Source organism: Daphnia magna, linkage group LG6 (genome assembly GCF_020631705.1).
Source record: "Daphnia magna isolate NIES linkage group LG6, ASM2063170v1.1, whole genome shotgun sequence".
Classification (NCBI taxonomy): domain Eukaryota; kingdom Metazoa; phylum Arthropoda; class Branchiopoda; order Diplostraca; family Daphniidae; genus Daphnia; species Daphnia magna.
The window spans coordinates 152,291-172,945 of NC_059187.1; the positions used below are offsets into that span (position 1 = coordinate 152,291).

The 20,655-nt window shown below is 41.0% G+C and overlaps 1 protein-coding gene and 1 long non-coding RNA gene across 3 annotated transcripts; one reads left to right on the plus strand and one right to left on the minus strand.

Moving 5' to 3' along the window:
- Window positions 1-2,771: 2,771 nt before the first annotated feature.
- Window positions 2,772-6,174, minus strand: LOC116921032. Its single transcript, XM_045174867.1, has 6 exons — window positions 6,032-6,174; window positions 5,266-5,969; window positions 4,691-5,199; window positions 4,498-4,622; window positions 3,627-4,432; window positions 2,772-3,554 (listed from the first exon to the last, which is right to left on the minus strand). The coding sequence occupies exons 1-6, from the start codon at window positions 6,104-6,106 to the stop codon at window positions 2,984-2,986; spliced, it is 2,790 nt and encodes a 929-aa protein (XP_045030802.1). The 5' UTR covers window positions 6,107-6,174; the 3' UTR covers window positions 2,772-2,983.
- A 7,303-nt stretch (window positions 6,175-13,477) lies between these two features.
- LOC116924704 lies at window positions 13,478-20,141 on the plus strand. 2 transcript variants are annotated; one of them, XR_006647831.1, is made up of 6 exons: window positions 13,478-13,620; window positions 13,869-13,967; window positions 14,331-14,545; window positions 14,607-14,802; window positions 14,883-16,571; window positions 16,695-20,141. It is a non-coding gene; the product is annotated as an uncharacterized LOC116924704 (long non-coding RNA). The 2 variants fall into 2 exon arrangements; XR_006647832.1 differs by lacking the exon at window positions 14,331-14,545.
- Window positions 20,142-20,655: the final 514 nt, after the last annotated feature.

Genomic DNA, 20,655 nt, shown 5'->3' on the forward strand with positions numbered 1-20,655 from the left:
ACTCTTGTTTGTAACTGTTGGTTAATTCTGAATGTTGTGGATCTTTTGTCACCAACAAATAATACCAGAGTGCTACATATTTTGACTAGAGACCCAAATCAAAGTAAACAATCCTGTCGGGGCCAACCAGGTATTATTTTTTTACAGTTTTAGTTATGGTGTTGTTAATCTGGTTTTCTTAATTCTGGTTCTATGTAGTCTAGTTTTATGATGTGGTGCGACATGGACAAGGAATCCATTGCTGAAGCTGTAGCCTATTCTGTAATTCATCAATTCTGCTTCCTGTTCTAATGCTTGGCTGATGCTGCCCAGGACATGATGGGAAAGTGAACCCAACACTCACTTCCTAAATGTAATTGGTGTTAGGATAGAACATTTTCCTTTATTGCTGGAAAATTCTTGTGACGGGTTTGGTTGGATGAACACCAAAGTCCAACCGACTCCAGCACACATCCATCACAAAGAGCTAAGCATTCTAAGGTAGGATTAAACACTACTCCCATGATCTTTTCTGTGTGAATTGCTCAATTGATTCTGGATTGTTAAAATGTGTTTTATTCAATGGATAGAAAGCTCATCAGTGAAAAGGTTCAAATTCTGTCTCCTATGTTTGGGAATTCCTCTTGGCTATGGCCACATTACAAGTTACCTTTCCCTAAGGATGTAGAATTCATTGCTTCTTTGAGGGTCTTTCCTGTCACGTTCGCTTGCCGTTCAGTAACAACTTGTACAGCGTCGATTTTCGCTATATTTGCTTCTACCTCCAAAAAAGATCAAGGTGTCCATTAACATTTCGTTGGTCGCACCTGTTCGTCTCCCAAACAATGATCTGGTTACGTTGCTTTTTTCACACGGATCCTTTGTTGGATTGAAAACTTCATTTTGTTTATTTCACGTAGTTGATTTTTATATCCAAAGGGATGTAAAAATATGTGAAATGTTGTAAACGTGTAGCACAAATCGATTAGCTTGTCTAGAATTCTGCCTTCTACAATGAATGTCTTAATGTTCGAAATGTTTAACTGATGTTCTTTTCTTTGTGTAGAGAATTCCTTTGGTAAGGTGTTGTTGATGGCACCAGCCGTTCTCCACGACCAGGTGACAGCATCCACGAGATCAGCTTAGAGGATACGTAAGGTAGGAACCAGTACGCTCTGTTAAATGTTGTTCACCGACTTTTCTTTTGTTTGCGTTTTTTATGCCAAAGCTTTTTCGGTTGCTTTCGGAAACTTGCTTAAAAGAACGGCAACGTATCAACGCGAATACTGGGGTATAATTAGTTTCCGACTTTTCGTGCTCGCTTGATGCCATGCGCATCTTTCAAGTCAATTTGTTTTTGTGTGCATGAATGCCGACTAGTATACATTGCCTTTTCTTTCTTCAAGGTAATATCGTTTTATTGAACTAAGCCATTTCGGTTTTAAGGAGAGGTGTTCTTTTGATGCAATTCCGGATCAAAAGTGTTGAACAACAACTCGGTTAACATTTTTTATCCATCAAGGCAATCATATTTTTGCGTTTCTCATTCTTTTTGTTATTACAGTCATTTTTCAAAATTCAATTTCGAAACGGTTGCATTTGATTTTCATAACCGACTCAAAGAGTTAGAGGATGAGATCGTGATTTTTTCCTCTATAACGTTAAAGGCAGCGAATAGAGTTGTGATTACGTTGATCGACTTATGCTTGAATTCATACAAGGCTATTATTAACCTTGTGTGCATTTGTTTTCTCTTTCATGTTGACCTTAAGGCTAGAAATCACTGTAATGGCGATAGCAAGCTTTTGCAGTAATACAAAATTATGACAGGTATTATTTGCAAATCTTTCTCCCCATTTCCATGGATCCCGTATTGGATTACGAAATCGATTTCGTCGAAGCATCGGACATTCGGTTTGAATATTCTTTGCCCCTAGAAACTATCGAAACTATTTCGAGAGGGCGATCCCAGTCCTACGTTAAGAGAAATCATTTTTTGATCTTATTTTCTGTCATCAAGCCAGTAATTTTGTTAGATTTTCGTTTTTTGGCAAGGCATTGCTTGTTGCTTTGTTTTGTTATGTGGGTTTTTCTTATCTCTATCTTTTTTCACTTTCCGTTATGGCGCCATGTATTCTTATTCGTCGTTTTATTACATTAGAGTTGAGGGTGAAATGTCCACCACCATACGAAGCGGGAACATTAGGTCCGTTTAAAAAACATGGATTCTAGTAGAATTTTATTCTCCCGTTTGTTCTTGGACCACAAGAATATCCACCGCATCCCAACAGCAGCACTTTACTATTTAGATTTATTGGTATCTTGGTATATACAATGCGCAGCGTCAGAATCATAGCAACGGGAAGCATATTTTTATTTGTGTTGACGCCAATCAACGGTTTTGTACGTCGCACAACTCGCAAAAACCCAGTAGCCCAAAATAGTTATTAGGGACGCACTTGGTGTATAACCATAATTGGCGTTTAAAAATATTCTATCTGGATTGATGTTGTTCCTGAAGTTGACACTCGTGTGCCTTTTAAACAGTCGAAGCAAGTCACCTCACATAGAAACTCTACCAAAAGGACTAATTTTGGCGAGTCCCGTGACAAAGGTCTTGGGTGTTGCATCATTATTGCCGCCTTTTTTAAAATTCTCTTTACAAAGTCTAAAAGTCAAATATATATAATTATTTTTCTTTTCTTCTTGGTAAAAAGAAAATAATAATAAGATGTTTCGCTCTTCAGGTTTATATGCTTTGCGTCCACCGACTTGTTCATTTACGGCTATAGTTATGGCTCCAAGTGTATTTGTTACTATTTTCTAAAGGGAAAAACTACAAACTAGGCACGGCATGCATAATGTAGTTATTCGAAAAGAAGAATGAACTCTGTTACATATTACGCGCAACAATTTACTTTCAATGTCTTTTAGGAGTTTGTAGCAATGGCACTCAAACATTAAAAAAAATAATAATAATAACTATTTAGAAGGCATTATTATATCAAAGCTCACCATGACACTTGTGTTTGAACTCTTTGGGCAGGAAAAAGCCCTCGTTGGCATCCTCTTTCAGATATTTGCCGTAATATTCGTCAGTTTCTGTGTGTGCCCAGCTGAAAAGCGTCCTGTCCCATTCAATTTTCGCTCGTTTGATGTCTGATTCTTTCTCATTGCCATAATAAATTGCGAAATCAAAAGGTAAAAGATAAAACAATTGGATTTGTCCCATGGACTCTTTGGATCCAGTCATTTCCGCGATCGAGTACATGGATCTCAAATAACGTTCATAGTTGTCACAGTTGAAATAACCCGAGTTGCTCCCGTCTTTGACTTGCTCACTGACCTCAGCCATGAATTCAAAGTCTTCTTTGTATCTTTTTTCAGTTTCACTTTGGTGGTATTGTTCTGCTTTTTCGCGTAGCCATTCTGTTGGGTTCTTAATATCCAGCTCAGATTCTCCAGATTTTTTAGTTGATTTCGCCCATTCTTCCATGAGAGAATTAAATACTAGATAGCAGCTGCTAAACATTTGGTGGTGCTGCAATCGTAATCGGGGTCTTTCCTTAATCGACCTTACGAAAGAAGTGAATCATTATGTCATTTGTCGTCAGTCATTAAAACATTACAACAGCAACAATACTTACAGTATTTGTTGGCAATGTTCACAAGCGTCGTGCCATCCAAAACGTATTCCTTCCTCTACCAGAACGTCAAAACATATTTTCCCCCAATTGTCGTTTTCTTTGAAAAAGTCTTGATATCTATTGCAACTTTCTTCGTTTTCGCTATGTACTTGAATCCCGTGTCGGATTAAAAATCTGAAGACGTTCGCTTTCAAATGTTTATCCATACTGCTGTTTCTGATTAAGAAGAAGAGCGCATTCCTTCCATTTTTGTCCTTTTCTTTCACGTCGATTCCTTGTTGGATTAATATTTGAATTGCGTCTATGAAGTTCGAGGTTGAATGGTTTTGACACAATAAATGGAGCGTATTGCATCCATCGTTTGTCTTTTCGTTCGCGTCGATTCCGTGTTTGATTAACATTTGAATTGCATCCCTCAAGTCTGAGCTTGAATTAAATCGACACAAATAATGGAGTGCGTTCCATTCATCGTTGTCCTTTTCCTTCGCGTCGATTCCGGTATCGATAAAGAGTTTAATTGCCTCTACTAAATTGGAACTGGAATTGTCTTGACACAAATAATGAAGCGCGTTCCGTCCGTCCTTGTCCTTATCATTCACCTTGTACCCGATTTTGATCAAGCGTTTTATTTCGTTGATTAAATTGGAGCTTGAATGGCTTTCACACAAAACATGGAGTGCATTCCTTTTACCCTTGTCCTTTGTAATCACGTTATCGTCGTGAATGGATACTCCGCTTATTCCCGGTAGAGCCGATGAAGATTCTTGAGGATGCATTTGACGCAATTCTTCTTCTTTTTCAGTGAGCTAGATTGGTCAAATTTACGATTAGGTTGTTTCTTCCTTATTTAGGACATAATATAGAATATTACCTTATAGTTGATGGATTGCAGTTGTTTGACGACTTCTTCCGAAGTTATTCTTTTTTGCGGGTCGTCTTCCAACATTTTCATTAGTAAGTCATCCGCATAATATTTGCGCAATTCACCATCAATTTCTATAATAAAGCAACCAACTCTCCTTTAAAAGAAAATAAAAATAGGATGGAATTCAATTGGGAATTACTTTGCATATTCACCGGATTTTTTTCAATTATGTTTTTGTTAATTTCTATTTGGCTGGAACCGTAAAGATGTTCTCCCTCCAAGAAAAGATAACCGAAAACGAGTCCTAAGACAAACACATCGCTCTTGACGGTTTCCCAAATTTCTTCTTGTTCCACCATTTCTCCGTTGATGAGCTTTTCCAGCACTTCCGGTGCCCACCAAGTTCTGCTTCCTCTCACTCCAGACCACGAGTGTAATCCCATTTCATTGACGGATTTGGCCAGTCCAAAACCAGCCCACTTGAGTGTCACCTCTATTTGTCGTCTAGCAGATGTGGCCGAAATGAGGATGTTATTCGGTTCAATATTTCGATGAATAAATTTCTTCGAATGAATGTGTTCAAGTCCTGAAGCTAATTGATGGAAAACTTCAATATCACGTGGCATAGGTCCTCTGTATTTTCGGGGATCTTCCGGATCCAGGAACAGCTGATCTAACGAGGCAACACACAATTCCATTGCGAGATACCTGTTACATACCAGAGAAATTGATATTAGTGTTATACTTTGAAAACAAGGCAAATAGTAATCTCACATGAAGTCGTTGTCCTTTTCACAGTGAAAAAGTTTAACGATGTTTGGATGTTCTAACTTGTTGAGCATTGCTTCTTCTTCTCTTTCGTCGACACGGCGTAAAGCAACTCTTTTTACTGCGACGTCACGGCCTCTGAACTTTCCTTTAAATACCGTAGCAAAGGCACCTTGCCCGAGTAGAGCATCGCGGTCGAACGAAATTTTCATTTCCTTCTTATCTTTGTTATGCAAATAATATAACGCACTCCATCCGTTGTTGTCCTCTGTCATCAGATCCAATCCGAGCTTGATGAAAATTTTTATTGCGTCGTTTAAATTTTGGCTTGCATTGTATCGACACAAATAATGGAGCGCATTTGATCCATCGTTGGTCGTAGCTTTCGCGTCGATTCCGAAATGAATCAAGATTTCAATTGCTTTAATTAAGTTTTGGCTTGAATGGTATCGACACAAATAGTGAATTGCGTTCAGCCCATCGTTGTCCTTTGCATTCACGTCGATTTTGTTTTCGATGAGAAGTTTAATTGCGTCAGTTAATTTTGGGCTGGAATAGTTTTGACACAAAAGATGGAGCGCATTCCTTCCACCGTCGTCCTTTGCGTTCAGATTAATTCCGAACTGAATGAAGTTTTGAATTTTTTCCGTTAGATCCAATCGATTGTCACGCCCACACAATTCAAGCAATTCTTTTTCTTTTCCAGCAATCTAAAGTGTATAAATTGAATTTTGTAAAGATGGTTGTTTGACTAGCATTCAATTAGTTATACCTTATCTTTGATCGATTTTAATTGGTCGGCCACTTGTGTTGATGTCATCCTTTTACCAGGGTCGTTTTCCAACATTTTTTTCAATAGTGTTGCGGATCACGACCCGCCACCTGACGGACAATTAACTAGGTCGGGCCGACTAGTTCGCAAGCCCACTATTTTTGATTTATAGTATGTGTAAGGCCGCCAGGGGTGCTGTGTTCAGCGTCTTCTTGGTGGCCGATCTCGGTTAATGTTCCTTCTTCGCAATTGTTCAACAAGGTAAAGCAGACGTTATTAGAAGTTGTGTCAGAGTTCGAATAAAAGCTAGAGAATCAGCAACAATTTACCTGAGTCAAGTGTCTTCAAATCAGTAATTACTTATCAGGTATTATCAGTAAGAGTAATTATTGTCAATGGTCCTTCGAAACTAACTAGTTTTTAAACAGAATTCTGTACAACTCGATTAAGTAACACTGCTAATAGGTCAAGCCACGCTACAGTCGTGTCAAAGAAAGAGTGTTGAGCACCTTGCGTAAGCATTAGTTTTAATATACTTGATAATTTACACTTATTTAAGTATTGTCGTCCTAACTATCACTCCCTTTTTGAAAGAAGTTAGTCTAAAAGCTGAATTCAGCCACTCCAGGGATGTACCCGAGAAGAACTCCAATTAGTCATGAAGTATCTCAGCGTATCAATGTAATCTAAGTTACAAGATAGTTCTAAGTTAGTGTGTTAATCCTTCTGCAAACAGTATCTCAACAGAATCAGAAGACTTGGGGCATATCATGCTCGCATCAAATTTGGTGAATTTGGCCCAAGTCTCACCGAACCTGTAGAACCTGAATACAGGCCATTGCCCCACGGTGTAACAATTGATGCAAAACTAGGTGCCTACGAAGAAGGTTTCTATAGCATTGCAATCAAGTATCTTCCCCGTGACGAAGCTGTTGCCATCACCAACATCAGAGTGAATGCTGACTATAGAAGATATCTAAACTTCCTGAGAGGATTACCGACTCGTGAGCCAACGCCAAGGGAACAAATTCATCCAGAGATTCCCTTGCCAGCTGTGCTCCAGCACCCAACACCACGTGAACCAGACTACGGAAGCACTCCGATTGCAAGGTTTTACGGGTACCAAGGACCTAGAAGCCATCCGAGGTCGCGTGGTCAATCTACCGTTGCAGAGCAGTCAACATCTCTAGCAACCAGGAACGTGGTCGTTCGCAGCCTTCTCGAAAACGAAAGAAGAAGAGAGGCTGAGGTTATTGAACAAGAAGTCGGTGCAGAAGAAACTGAAGACATCACTGAAGTGGAGACCAATTTTTCGATCAGAACAAACGATTCTGAGACTATCATTCAAGAAGAAAGTGAAGTAGAGGAGACAGTGAAAGGAGAGAGTGAAGAAAGCGGTTCGACCACATCTGAGGAATTCATCTTGTCCATCAACGAACGAGAATTTTGAAAAACCTCAGCGAATTCGCTCAAGAAGAGGCTTCATTTTTTGTTTTAAGTTCCCTTCGTATTATGTTAAACTAAGATCTTAGCCATCTAGTGGTAACAAACAAATTTTTTGTAACTCGACGAATACGTCAATAGACTGGTTTTCAACAAGCATATTTTCTTGTTGCTTTCTCAGAATTTAAAATACTGCCTTGAACAACTTTAATTTCCTTTTCCTCAAGATCGATTCTCAAATTCGTAGATTACTGAAATCAGTCTAATTCCAAACAATGGCGACCGCAAACAAAAAGCAACAGGCGCAGACTTTAACGCTCTTAACAATAGAGACATTGGAAAGGGAATTACACAAGAATTTGAAAAGTTATGATGAAGCTTGCAGAGACAATTTGTTGGAAGCAGCAGAAACAGCTTACGAACTAGCTGATGACAGAGCGCTAAGGCTTCTTAAGCATTATAGAGATGTCATACCCCAACTAGACGCCGAGATGCAAGCAAGATATGTCGACAAACACGAAGAGTTTGTAGACCATCATCATACAATGGTTATCGATTGGAAAAGAAGAAGGCCAACTGCACCTTCGGAAAGAGAACCCTCTGAACATTCGGAAAATTCGGATGAAGAGGAGACAACTCCGACAACAACAGGAAACGTTGCGCAAGCAACAGGTGTACAAGCAACCAATACAGTTGCACTGCAACAACAGCAAAACTTCATGAGCATTGCTCATCTGCTACCAAGAATTGAATTAGCCAAATTTGAAGGGGATTCAAACAAATGGAGAGATTGGTGGGCGATTTTTCGAACACTTATACACGAAAATCCATCACTACGACCCATCGAAAAATTCAGCAGATTGAAGATGCACATGAGCAAAGACGCTGCTGGTGCAATTTCATACCTGGACTTAACAGAAGAAAATTACACCAAGGCAATCGACATTTTAAATGGGAAATACAACAGGCCGAGATCAGCAAGAGCAGACCACTACATCGCAATTACGGAATTGCCTAGGGTAGATCGAGTAGAAGACTACAAGGCAATGAGGAAGTTGCACGACAGAGCAATGGGTCACGCCTTGAATCTTGGCGACTTAGAAAAGAATTCTGCACAAAATGAAGCAATTTCAGAGATAATTACAAGAAAACTACCTCTTGAATTAGTTTCAAGATGGCATGGGGAAACAAGAAGATCCCGTAAAACGTTAAAAGATCTCTTTACCTTCATCGACAGTGTAGCAGAAGATTGGGAATATGCGTTCTCGACTGAAAAGAACGAGAAGAAAAAACCTAAGCAAGAGGCTACTGAAAAAGCAAATCGAGTTACATTTGCATCCACACCAACGGCAGCGGAATTAGCAGTGACAGGAACTGCAACAATACATCCGAAAGATCGAAAAGAGAAGACCTCAACAACAATAAAAAGACCATGTTTGTTCTGCAAAGACAAACACCCCACGTACAAATGCGAAGTCGCAATAGAGAAGAAACTAGAGCAAGTTCGGAAGGAGAAAAGGTGTTGGAGGTGCCTCGGACAGAGTCACCAAGTGAGAGCCTGTTGGAAGACAAGCAATTGCGCCAAATGTGGCAAGGGTCACCATACAGCCATCTGTAATCAGACAGTTCGGGCGAAAACAGTGACAGCTACGGTAGCAGCGTCCCCAATGTTAAAGGCAGCAGATGACGCTCCACTCTCAATAGAAGCACGCCTATTCGGTGGCGTGTACGTCCAAACAGCAACTGTTATAGTGGAAGGGCCAAACGGTTGGCACAAAGCTATAGCGTACATTGATCAAGGATCAAATGCAACACTGATCCGAAGCGAACTCGCTCAAACTCTAGGACTTCAGGAAGTGGGAAAAATCAAATTGAAACTTCAGGCAGTGGGTCACCTACACCCAGAAAAGGAACGAAGTGTAAGAAAGTTACGACTACGCGGGATAATTCCGGATGCCGAATCAATTGATTTAGAGGCGATTGAGCAACCCGAAATAGGAAAGGTTGCTGGATCGACAAAGACCGAATTCGTCAGTGAACTCTGGAACCAAGGTTACAAGTTGGCTGATGATAGAATTTTGAGCGGGACAGCAGGACCTTGCCAAATAGACATTTTGATTGGAGCCAATCAAGTCTGGAAGGTACTAGGCTCAAAACAGATCGTTTCGAAGACTGGAATTAGAGCCATCGAAAGCAAATTGGGTTGGTTACTACTTGGGCAGGATGAGACAGTTGCGATTTCCACCACTACGGCGATCGGCTTCCTCCTAAAGGCAAAAGAAGGAACACCACAATACCCAATGCAAGGCCCGAATTCGAACAGAAACGATGAAATTGATTTTGCGAAGTGGTGGAAATTAGAAAGTCTAGATCCACTAGAAAATGTGCCACTTTCGGATCGCTGGAAATCTTATACAGACTCCATCAAACAAGACGAAGATGGACATTATGTCGCACCGCTCCCATGGAACGGGAACAAAAAATACCTCAGCAAGAATGACGCCATGGCAGAAGGTCAGGCAAGAGCGCTGATGAAAAGGATGGAGAAGGATAACGAGATGAAGACTTCATACAAAGCTGAGTTCAGAAAACTGAAAGAACTTAGATTCATCTCTAAAGCAGACACCAATTTTAAGGGTATCTACACGATTCTACCCCATCACCCAGTTGTCCGTAAAGACAAAATCACCAGCAAAGTGAGACCTGTTTTCAATGGTTCTGCGAAGCCGAAAACAGGATTCAGCGCCAACGACTGTCTCGAAGAAGGACCCAATCTGAATCCTGACATTCTTGATGTTATCCTGACGTTTAGGCTAAATCCAATTGCCTGGACAGCTGATATCCGACAAGCATTTTTAATGGTAAAATTGCTAAACGAGGACGCGGAAGCGTTAAGGTTCCTTTTAGAAGACGAAAACGTCCCAGGAACGCTGCAGACCTACAAATGGAATAGACTACCATTTGGGCTAACATGTAGCCCGGCAGTGCTCAGGACCGTCCTAAAGAAACACCTCGAGTCATACAAAGGCGAACTAGCAGTAAGCAGTCGCCAAATGTTACGGCATCTATATGTAGACGACTACTTGTCAAATGCGCCTACATTAGAAGCAGCAAAGACCGTAATCGGTACGGTACTCAAACTTTTTTCAGAGGCAAAGATGGAATTGAGAAAATGGGTAACAAACGACCCGCAGCTGCGAGAGTATCTACAACAGAGCAATTTGACAGACGACTCATCCGATTCGTACTCGTGTCTTAATTTAGACCCACAAAAGGTACTAGGAGTGAGGTGGAATACCAGCACAGATTGCTTCTATTTCAAGTCTGACGTAATCGTAGATGTAGCCGCAAAAGTAAAAGTGCTAACAAAAAGATCGTTTGCTAAAATCTCGACCAAGCTTTTCGACCCCCTTGGATTCATTGGACCCATAACACTACAGTTCAAGCTACTCTTCCAGGAATTGTGGCAAGAAAAAATCGGATGGGATGACAATGTGAATTCACAAACGGAGAGTCGATTCAGAGCTATAGTGGAAGATTTGAAAGGTATAGACAGAATCCAAATACCTCGCATGATCTCAACAGCACCGACAGATGTAATTCAAGAATTACATGTATTCTGCGACGCTTCAACAAAAGCGTACGGAGCTGTAGCATACGCCAAGTCAAGAAATCCTGGATTCATCCGACTTGTTTGCTGTAAAACTAGGGCAGCACCACTCCCGAAAAACGAAGTTTCACTACCAAGGCTAGAACTGCTTAGCGCCGAACTCGGCAGTGTCTTAGCTGAACGAATCGTAAACGCAATTGACAAAGTGAAGTGGGAAGTGACACTATGGACTGACTCTATGGCAGCGTTAGGTTGGATCAAAGGAGATCCAGGGCGATGGAAACTATTCGTACGGAATAGAGTAGAGACAATTCAGAAGAGATTCAAACCAGAACACTGGAAACACTGTCCTGGAAGAGACAACCCAGCGGATTTCGCATCTCGAAGTTGCTCCGTCAAGAAGTTGACAGAGGCTTTTTCCTGGTGGGGAGGTCCCTCCTGGCTGAAACAAGAATCGTCTGAATGGCCTCAGCAAGACAACCCAACTTCGGATGACCTACAATTAATGGAAGTCGAAACGAAATCCAAACAGAGAATGCAAATTCTAGCAGTTTTCAACATGCCAGATTGGTTGGATTCACTGGTTTTGAGAGTAAGCAGTTATCTGCGATTACTGAGAACAATAGCCTGGATGTACAGACTCATGAAGAAGTTACCGCCCGGTAAGGCAATAGAAACAGTCGGAGTAGCAGAAATTCATTGCCTCTCTGTCTGCGAAATCAGCACCGCCGAGAACTTCATTCTAAGGACTATTCAACAGAAAGCGTTCCCAGAAATTTATGGATCCCTTAAAGAAGGAAAATCCAACAAGAAACTGCTACGCGATCTCGACACATTACGACCAATTTGGGACGAAAAACAACAACTGATACGAGTGACAGGTAGAGTAGGTCCAGCCTTAAGAGATCTACTTATTGAACCACCGATACTTCTCCCTGCAAATGAGAGAATAGTCGACTTGCTGATCCACCATCATCATGTCAAACGGAAACACACCGGTGTTCAATCAACATTAACCTATCTCCGTAATCGGTTCTGGATTATTCGTGCTCGACAACGCATCAAGAGTGTCATCAAGCATTGTGGGAAATGCCAACGAGCTCAATCGCGCCCTTTCGACGAAGAAGCCGCTTCCATGCCTTTGGATCGTACCAAGAAGGCACAGCCATTCGAAATCATTGGAATTGATTATTTCGGGCCGATGTACGTTTTGGAAGAGGTCCTTTTGATTGAGAAAGACAAGGAAGGGAACGATGTCGAGAAAACTCGAATTGGTGAAAAGAAGGTGCACGCGTGTTTATTCACTTGTGCCGTCACAAGAGCTGTACATCTTGAGCTCGTGACAGACCTTACCACGAAAACGTTCATGCTCGCTCTACGCAGAATGATGTCCAGAAGAGAAGATTGTAAGACAATCTATAGCGATAACGCATCAACATTCACATGCGCCGCTAAACTTGTAACAGAAGACCCTACTTTAGCAAATTGGCTATCAAGTAAGGGAATTGAGTGGAAATTCTCTCCGAGCTTGGCACCCTGGTGGGGCGGGTTTTGGGAGAGAATGGTGCGTTCGGTAAAGGAACCGTTACGCAAGGTATTAGGGAAAATGAAGGTGAGCTACGATCAACTTCACACCATCCTGGTGGAAATTGAAGCAATCGTGAACTCACGACCCCTCACATATGTTTCCGGAGACGCACAAGCGTATGAAGTGCTATCTCCACAAAGACTTTTGACTGGAAGACAGCCTGGCGCCACGACGGAGACTTCCGAGCTGACCACAATGAGCCGCAACGAGCTGATCGACTTAGATAAGCAACGTAGCGAACACGCTCTAACTTGGTGGAGGCTATGGCAAGAATCTTACTTGTCCGACTTAAAAAGATTCCATTGTCGCAAGGGAAAGGGTACTAGAATCCCCCGCGTTGGCGAAATCGTCCTGCTAAAGGAGCCAAATATCAAGCGTGTTTCATGGCCTACGGCCATTATAACGGAATTGATTCCCGGCTATGACGGCAAGATACGAGCTGTAAAGTTACGTCTTCGTTCAGAAAAGGAAACAACACGAGGTCTCCAGACCATTTATCCATTGGAAATTCAACATGACGTGGATCCGCCCGTCAATGTTTCCGTAGACGGATCTAGAGAAGCCGAGGCTGGCCAAGAAGAAGGAGGTGCATCCGCGCCTAAGAAGAAACCCCCCTGCAAGAAGAAAAAGGAATCGCCGAGGAGGACTCGCGATTCCGGCGGGGAGGATGTTGCGGATCACGACCCGCCACCTGACGGACAATTAACTAGGTCGGGCCGACTAGTTCGCAAGCCCACTATTTTTGATTTATAGTATGTGTAAGGCCGCCAGGGGTGCTGTGTTCAGCGTCTTCTTGGTGGCCGATCTCGGTTAATGTTCCTTCTTCGCAATTGTTCAACAAGGTAAAGCAGACGTTATTAGAAGTTGTGTCAGAGTTCGAATAAAAGCTAGAGAATCAGCAACAATTTACCTGAGTCAAGTGTCTTCAAATCAGTAATTACTTATCAGGTATTATCAGTAAGAGTAATTATTGTCAAATAGGTCATTCTCGTAACAGTCGCGTAATTTGCCATCGATTTCTAAAATCAAGTCAAGATCTATTCATTTAAAAAAAAAGGGATTCTTGTCTATATGAGGAATTACTTTAATGATATTTTACCTTGTACCTATTAATCCATGAAAAGTGGCAGTGACGATCTTTAACGTGCGTTGCTTAAAGTTTCACTCGATTTTTGGCTGTTTTTCTTGTTTACAAGGTCGAATTGTAGACGACTGGTACAACACGAGAAAGAGAACGGCAGACCACGTCACGGGCACGCCCTTTTCCGGCATCGACAAAGGAAGGAACAATTTAGGTGAATTTTTAAAATCTAATTTTGTTTTATTTTCGAAAGAGGTTTACCTTGGCTCTGCTTTCCGCTTAATATTCCTCGATTGATAACGAAGAAATAATGCCATTGAGGCCACAATTCACTGTCGGGATTGTCTTTTCTGCTTCCAATAGCCGTGAGTCGTGTAAAATGGTGAGCGTGATAGCGATAGCTCGACTGGCGGTGAAACTGCGCACAACGGGCTTTTTTAGTATTTTGGCCTCAATTCTATTTTGCTCAAGCTCCTCCAATTTTAAAGCATTTTACAGCGCCAGAGGGAGCAAAGCATTTCTCAAACGGCTTTCTATTTCTTCCCCTCCCTCTTCTTCTTCTCCTCGTTTTCTTTAGTTCGTGTTTTCATCATTTGTCGGAACTCTGTCTGAGAATTCGAACAAAAAGTAAAAGGAAAAAGGGAAACTGAAACAAGATAAAAGGCTGCCATCAACTCCTCAGTGTTGCTAAACAAAATGTGACGTAACTTTGCATCAGGAAAAAACGTAATTTTAAAATGCCGAAATTCGTTAATTTTTTTCGTCACTTCAGTTTTTCACCGTGTTCTACATGTATATATTTTTTTCTTTTTCTGTTGAGATGGATTCCTGATATATTTTTCTTGATTTTCAGAATTACTAGGAACTTTGTGCTGACATTGGGAGTGGGTCTGGAAGGCCGACAGTTTCCCGAAAAATCATAAAAAGCGCGTCCTTGAAATTTGTACACGCGTTTCTTTTTCTAAATATTTTGACTGGTAGATGTGTCGCCAGTGTGGTCGAGACTCGGGACAGGATAAGAGCAGTGTCTAATTACAGTCGTCCTTCGAGTGGGTTCCAAAATCGAATTTCGTTCCAACACACCGTGGACTGTCTCACACCTTTCTTTTTCTGTATTTTTCTGTTATAGGTTGTTTGTCAGTGCTTTTTTAGTAGCTGGGATAACCAAGAAGCAGGAATTTTTTTTTTAAATGATTGGCTTGAAGCAGAATTTCAACAAATTTCGAGCGCAGTTATAAAGCGACTAATGCAAAAGAGGGACGCAGGGGCCCCGATCAGACGGTGGCTAGTCCTCGGCAACACAACATTGGAATTTGCCGAAATCTTTATTAAAATTCACCTTTTTTTATTCTAGATGTTGTATTGTAGGGGTTTTCGCATCGTAAGCTTTTCCAACCTTCGGGCCGTTCAATAGCAACTGGAAAAACATGGACGTGGCAAATGTATGGAGGGACCAAGGAGACGAGCGTGTCCCGGTAAATGTGAAGAAAATCGTTTCTGCTCTTGGCGCCGTAAATTTGCCCAACTTGAAATCCATAAATTCTTGTGATGTTGACTCGTTCAACTTCGAACAGGATCGACGGGTCTTCTTGCCCCCAAAGCGAGTGGTTTCAACTTCCTCATTCAACTGTTTTGCATTTTTACGATTAAGGCGAAAGCCATTCTGTAATGGGAAAATTTAATTAAACGTCTCACGATATTTCACGGTCACGTTTTTTTTTAGCCGTTTCGTCCAGAATACCCCAAAACGACACGTCTAGTTCCAACCCTTTTCCACATAAACTACTCCCGTGAACGCTTTTAAGGGATTTTTAAAATGGCAAAAAAAAAGGTTCACCCTTTAGAAATTTGAACGCAAATTTTCCCCATGTTACGGCGTCAATTCAAGTCAAGTATTTTAGACGCAAATTGCAATAAAAACAACACAAAAAACAACAACAAAAAACGAAAAAGAAGGTTGTGAAATAAAGGGTGTCTAGACCTTCTTGGTGAACCAAGTTGGAATAAAGCTTTCACTCGCCCCATTTCGAGATTCACTCGCGGCTTCTATTCTGAAAAGAAAAGAGAGAAAAGAAGATGAGCATGAACGGGTAACTTGCGTTTTTCTAAGAGACGATTGACATACGCACACGAAGATTCGAATGTTATTTATAAGGAAGCAAAACAACTGGTTGGAACTGTCCAGTTCATTGAAGGCTTTCTATTTTCCAATTTTTTGGACTTGATGTACAAAAAACGCAACGATGTGACAGTTGATAATCTATACTGTTCCATCGAAAATACGCCCGACTATAAAATTGACAGCTGAGCAAAGTGCAATTCAAAGAGAAACAACCGACTAGGTCGTAAAAAAAGCTGCGTCTTTCCACTTTTATCATTTCAGGAGATAGGATTCATTTTCTACATGGCAATTTAAAAGGCCGCCAAATCTTTTCAGTTTGTTGTTCGCGGAATTTCTAGACCACTCAAGTCATTAAATAAGCGAAACCCATAAAATTCAAGATCCTGGAGCTAAAGTTGGACCTTATGTACAACATGTTACCACTGCCTCATAAAAAAAGGTGGATGCGATGAGCGACGGGATCCATTGCAAGAAGAGCCGAGATTACATTTATCCGCATTTATCTCAAATACAAAAACAAAAAAACAACATTTGATGTTTGGCCATGTTTAAGGTTACAACCCTATGAACGAAAAGTCTGAAGCCCCAGAAATTTTATCATCTGGTTTTCTTCAACGTTCAGTTTCCTGTCTAAACAAATACATCACACACGAATCCAAGCAAACACGAGCCATTCGCATTGAACGTCCTTAAAAGGTGTGAGATGTTCACGCACAATTATAAGTTTCGATTCAACTTGGATGCCTGGAGCATTGCAGTACCAATCGTCCAGTCAGCTGTTTTTACTCAGTTGTTTTTTTTTGTTTTTTTTATGGCTAGTGCGATGCAAATAGGCGGTACATTTTGTTTCCAGGAAGAGCTCGACCGGGAGCGAACGCCACCTAGCGGAGCCCATTGTCGCGTTTGCTACTGCGCCGCCGAGGATTCGAAGAAAAGTCATAAACACGTTGGATGCGAGGATAGGAATGAAAACAACCGCGGGAGTGGACGCGCCAACGTGGCACCGATGTAAAATGGGACAGAATGGCGCCAAAGCTTCTCGTTGCAAAGGCAACGCCCACAGTGTGTCGCCAGTAAGAATCAATAGGGGAAAGAACTCATTCTGTGCGAACAACTACTGCTAATGAACTTCAATATGTTGAAGTTGAGAGTGCAGTCTGGGTAATGCCGCGGATGAAACCAATCTTTTTCAAATGCGCCGCTGGATGAGCCTGGACGCCAAGTGAAAGCAACTCCACACAATTATCGACTCAAATCCTCTTCATCAATTGAATTTTACATTCGGTTTTCAACTGAGGCAGCAAATACTACTGTCCGCCACCGCTAAAACAGAGACTGCCATTTTGTCCATCGTTCCCAGAGACATCCGGCCAGTGTACAGGTAACGGAGCTGCACCTCTTGGAACACGTCAGGATCGACGTCTGTCTTGGATATCTACGATGTTCGAAAACTTATTTTTTTTTCTTTTCTTTTGGACCGTTTGGAACTTTTGCTGCTTCACTGTCAATACATATAGAGTGGAATAGATACGCTTGTACGATCAAGAAATTTATTTCGTAATTTATTAGATACATTTGTTCTGTGTGGCACTCGCTTCGATTAGGCGATTCGAGTCCAGCAACTCAGATGCTCGCAGCTAGTTTATTTATGGTCGAGCTGCTTGCGGTCGTCTCCGGCGCGTTAGAACTGCCGGCCGTGATGTTTTCATTAGCTAACGCGTCTAGACTCAGTTGTTTGTAATGGATAGCACGATGAAATAGGCGGCCCACGTTGAGTCCACAAATTACTTTGCAATCAAATAAGGGCATTCACGACACGCTGTTGCAGCTTTTCGGAGCAGTTGAAAAACAAAGTGCTTTACCACGTTGTAATCGAATGATTGCGATGGTGGTCGATCGCGATAAAAACACGGGGGGATAAGAGCACGTTGTGAAAAATGGCAGTGTGAGCTGAATTCATTCGAACTGAATGAAGTTTTGAATTTTTTCCGTTAGATAAAATTGTGATTCACTGCCACACAATTCAAACAATTCTTTTTCTTTTCCAGCAATCTAAAGTGTATGAATTGAAATTCGTAAAGATTATTGCTCGAGTTGCGTGAAATTGGTTTAACCTTCTCCTTGGTGGCCTTTAGTTGATTAACGACTTGAGACGATGTCATCCTTTTGTCAGGGTCGTTTTCCAACATTTTTTTTCAATAGATCATTCTCGTAACTGTCGCGTAATTTGCCATCAATTTCTAAAATTAAGTCACGATCTATTAGTTCACAAAAAACAGCAAAAGGATTCTTGTCTATACGAGGTATTACTTTGCATGTTGATGGGATTTCCTTCAATTATGTTTTGGGGAATTTCATTTTCATTTTCCATGGAACCGTAGAGATGTTCGCCGTTCAAGAATAGACTTCCAAAAACGATTCCTTGTGCAAAGATGTCGCTATTGTCGTTCTCTTTGAAATGGTTTTCTTTTACGTTGCTGTTTAGTTTAAGCGACAGCAACTCAGGAGCTAACCACGCGTTATTTCCCCCGACTTGATTTGTTTTCCCTTTTCCTCGTTCACTAACGTTTCTGGTCAGTCCAATGTTTGCCCATTTGAGATTTGTCTCATCTTTGCCCCCAGATCCCACCGAGATCAGGACAATTTTTGGTTTGATGTCTCCGTGAATGAAATTAAGTGAATGGATGTATTCAAGACCAGAAGCGAATTGAAGCGAAGCATCGATATGATGTGGCATCGGTCCGTTGTATTTTTTGGGATCCCTCGGGTCTAGGAACAGCTGATCTAAAGAAGCGACACACGGTTCCAATTCATAATAGCTGGTAACGTGATAATGAAAACAAAATCAAATCATTTTTTATGTCGAATTGCCAATTAAAAGAATAAGAAATATCTTACATGTAGTCGTCGACACTTCAGGAACTCTAGTGTTTTGTAATAAACATCGCGATCCTCTAACGAAAGCACTAACTCTGACAACTTAAACTTGAAAACGGACATTTCTTTCTTTTGATACACTAGCAGACTGCAGTAAAAGACAAACAACTGCTAAGTTCATAGGCTCAATCTAGCCAAGTCTGCAGCATGTTTCGGCTATCCTCCGCGACGGTGCGCACTAGTCGACTAGCCGCACGACTTTTGGCTAAGCGGATACGAAGCAAGTCGAAAGTGGTCTATAACACAAGAAAAAGAACGATAACCAACACGACAATATTCGGCAGTATCGAAAGAAGGAAAAAGAATCCAATGATTTTGTTTTTGAAACACAAATCTCTACTTTAGCTATAGTTTCCGTCCAATATCTCGCGATGAAAGAAGCGAAGAGAATGCAAATTAATGCCACAAATTCCTGTTGGAATTTTTCTTTTCTTCTTGTTGCCATGTAAACTAGCAAGGATGTTGATGATAACTTGACTGTCGGGCAGAGTTGCCACTTCCCGGGATTTTTCCCCAACTCCCACGAGGAACGTGCAAACTACGCATTAGAGCCAGACCACATCCAAGAAGTGAGGCGTGCACGGAGCGGTGATCACAATTTCGTTAGCAATTGACGAAGTGTCTTGTAGAATTTCCGCGAAATTAAAAGTGCTGTTATTGTGTTTTGTAGTTTGGTATGGCTCAGCAAAATCAACCTGACAACAATCTCGGTGGATTTGCCAAACATGGCCAAGATTAATATTTGTAAAGCTCATGTAGAAAACAAAACTTTGCAATTTGTTTTAGGTTAGATAAGCATTTTGGGCTATTCCGACCAGACTATAAGATTTAATTTACTGGTCAGGTTTATCAGCAGGGAAAAGTGTTTCTTACACAACGATTCGAGATCAACGGCCAATAATGAAGAGCTTTCGATCCTATGAATAATTATGACATTTTCCATTTACCATCATTGGCTCTATGATATAAATAAAAAGTCTCGATTTCCTTTGCTTTGTTTTTATTAATTTAAAAATTTTTCTTGGTTATTTTTGGATGTGAAATATTTCCATTTTTGGTTATATAAATCATATTCGTTATCGTCGTATTACCATGTGCTTATCTACATGTAGTCATCAACGAATATGCGCCACTGCTCGTATCGATGATCAAGTATCCCCCCCCCCTTTTTTTTTTCTATTTGTATGTTTTTTTTTGTTTTTTTTACTGCTCCCCTAAGCAGGAGACGTTTCTTCTATTTTAAATTCATGATCTAACCTTCTGTTAATTCCGTCAATTGCCTTTCGACAAAATGAACTGAATAAACCAGGTTAATTATTTCTTATGTAAGCCATCTCTTTTTGTAGTTAATTTCTACGCATTTTGAATTTTCTGCAAACAAACCGACAAGTGTTTACATTTTTTTAAAACCTGTTAATGTTAGCCCAATATATGAGGCAGTTGACTGGGAACAACAAAGTTTTCAAATTATCAGCTGGGATTTTTCCGTTGACCAATTCACTTATCTTGACGTGTGTTGACGCTGTTTGGCCCAATCTTTTAAACAGCGATTTTCATCTACGTACGAAATAGGGGCTGATTTAAAGGCTTCAACGTGGAGTCGTAGACGATGGACTGGACGTGGACGAGCCATTTTTCCATTTCAAATGGCCCATTTGATTGATAAAAACTAAAGTGGGCAACGCTGTGCTTTCAATCAAACATGAAAGCAGGCTATGCGTGAAAGAGATTGGACGTCCAAAATTGAAAGGGATTCTCTGCCAGCTGGCACAAAAATTTACTTTTAAAGATTTATAACTGTTTCTATCTGAGTTTAAGATCAGATAATCTGATCTTATTGGGC

Coding starts and splice junctions, on each gene's coding strand:
- LOC116921032 (XM_045174867.1), bottom strand. CDS start 6,106: ATGTTGGAAAACGACCCTGGTAAAAGGATGACATCAACACAAGTGGCC. Junction 5,970..6,031: donor TAAAATCGATCAAAGATAAG/GTATAACTAATT, acceptor TATACACTTTAG/ATTGCTGGAAAAGAAAAAGA. Junction 3,555..3,626: donor GAACATTGCCAACAAATACT/GTAAGTATTGTT, acceptor TTCTTTCGTAAG/GTCGATTAAGGAAAGACCCC.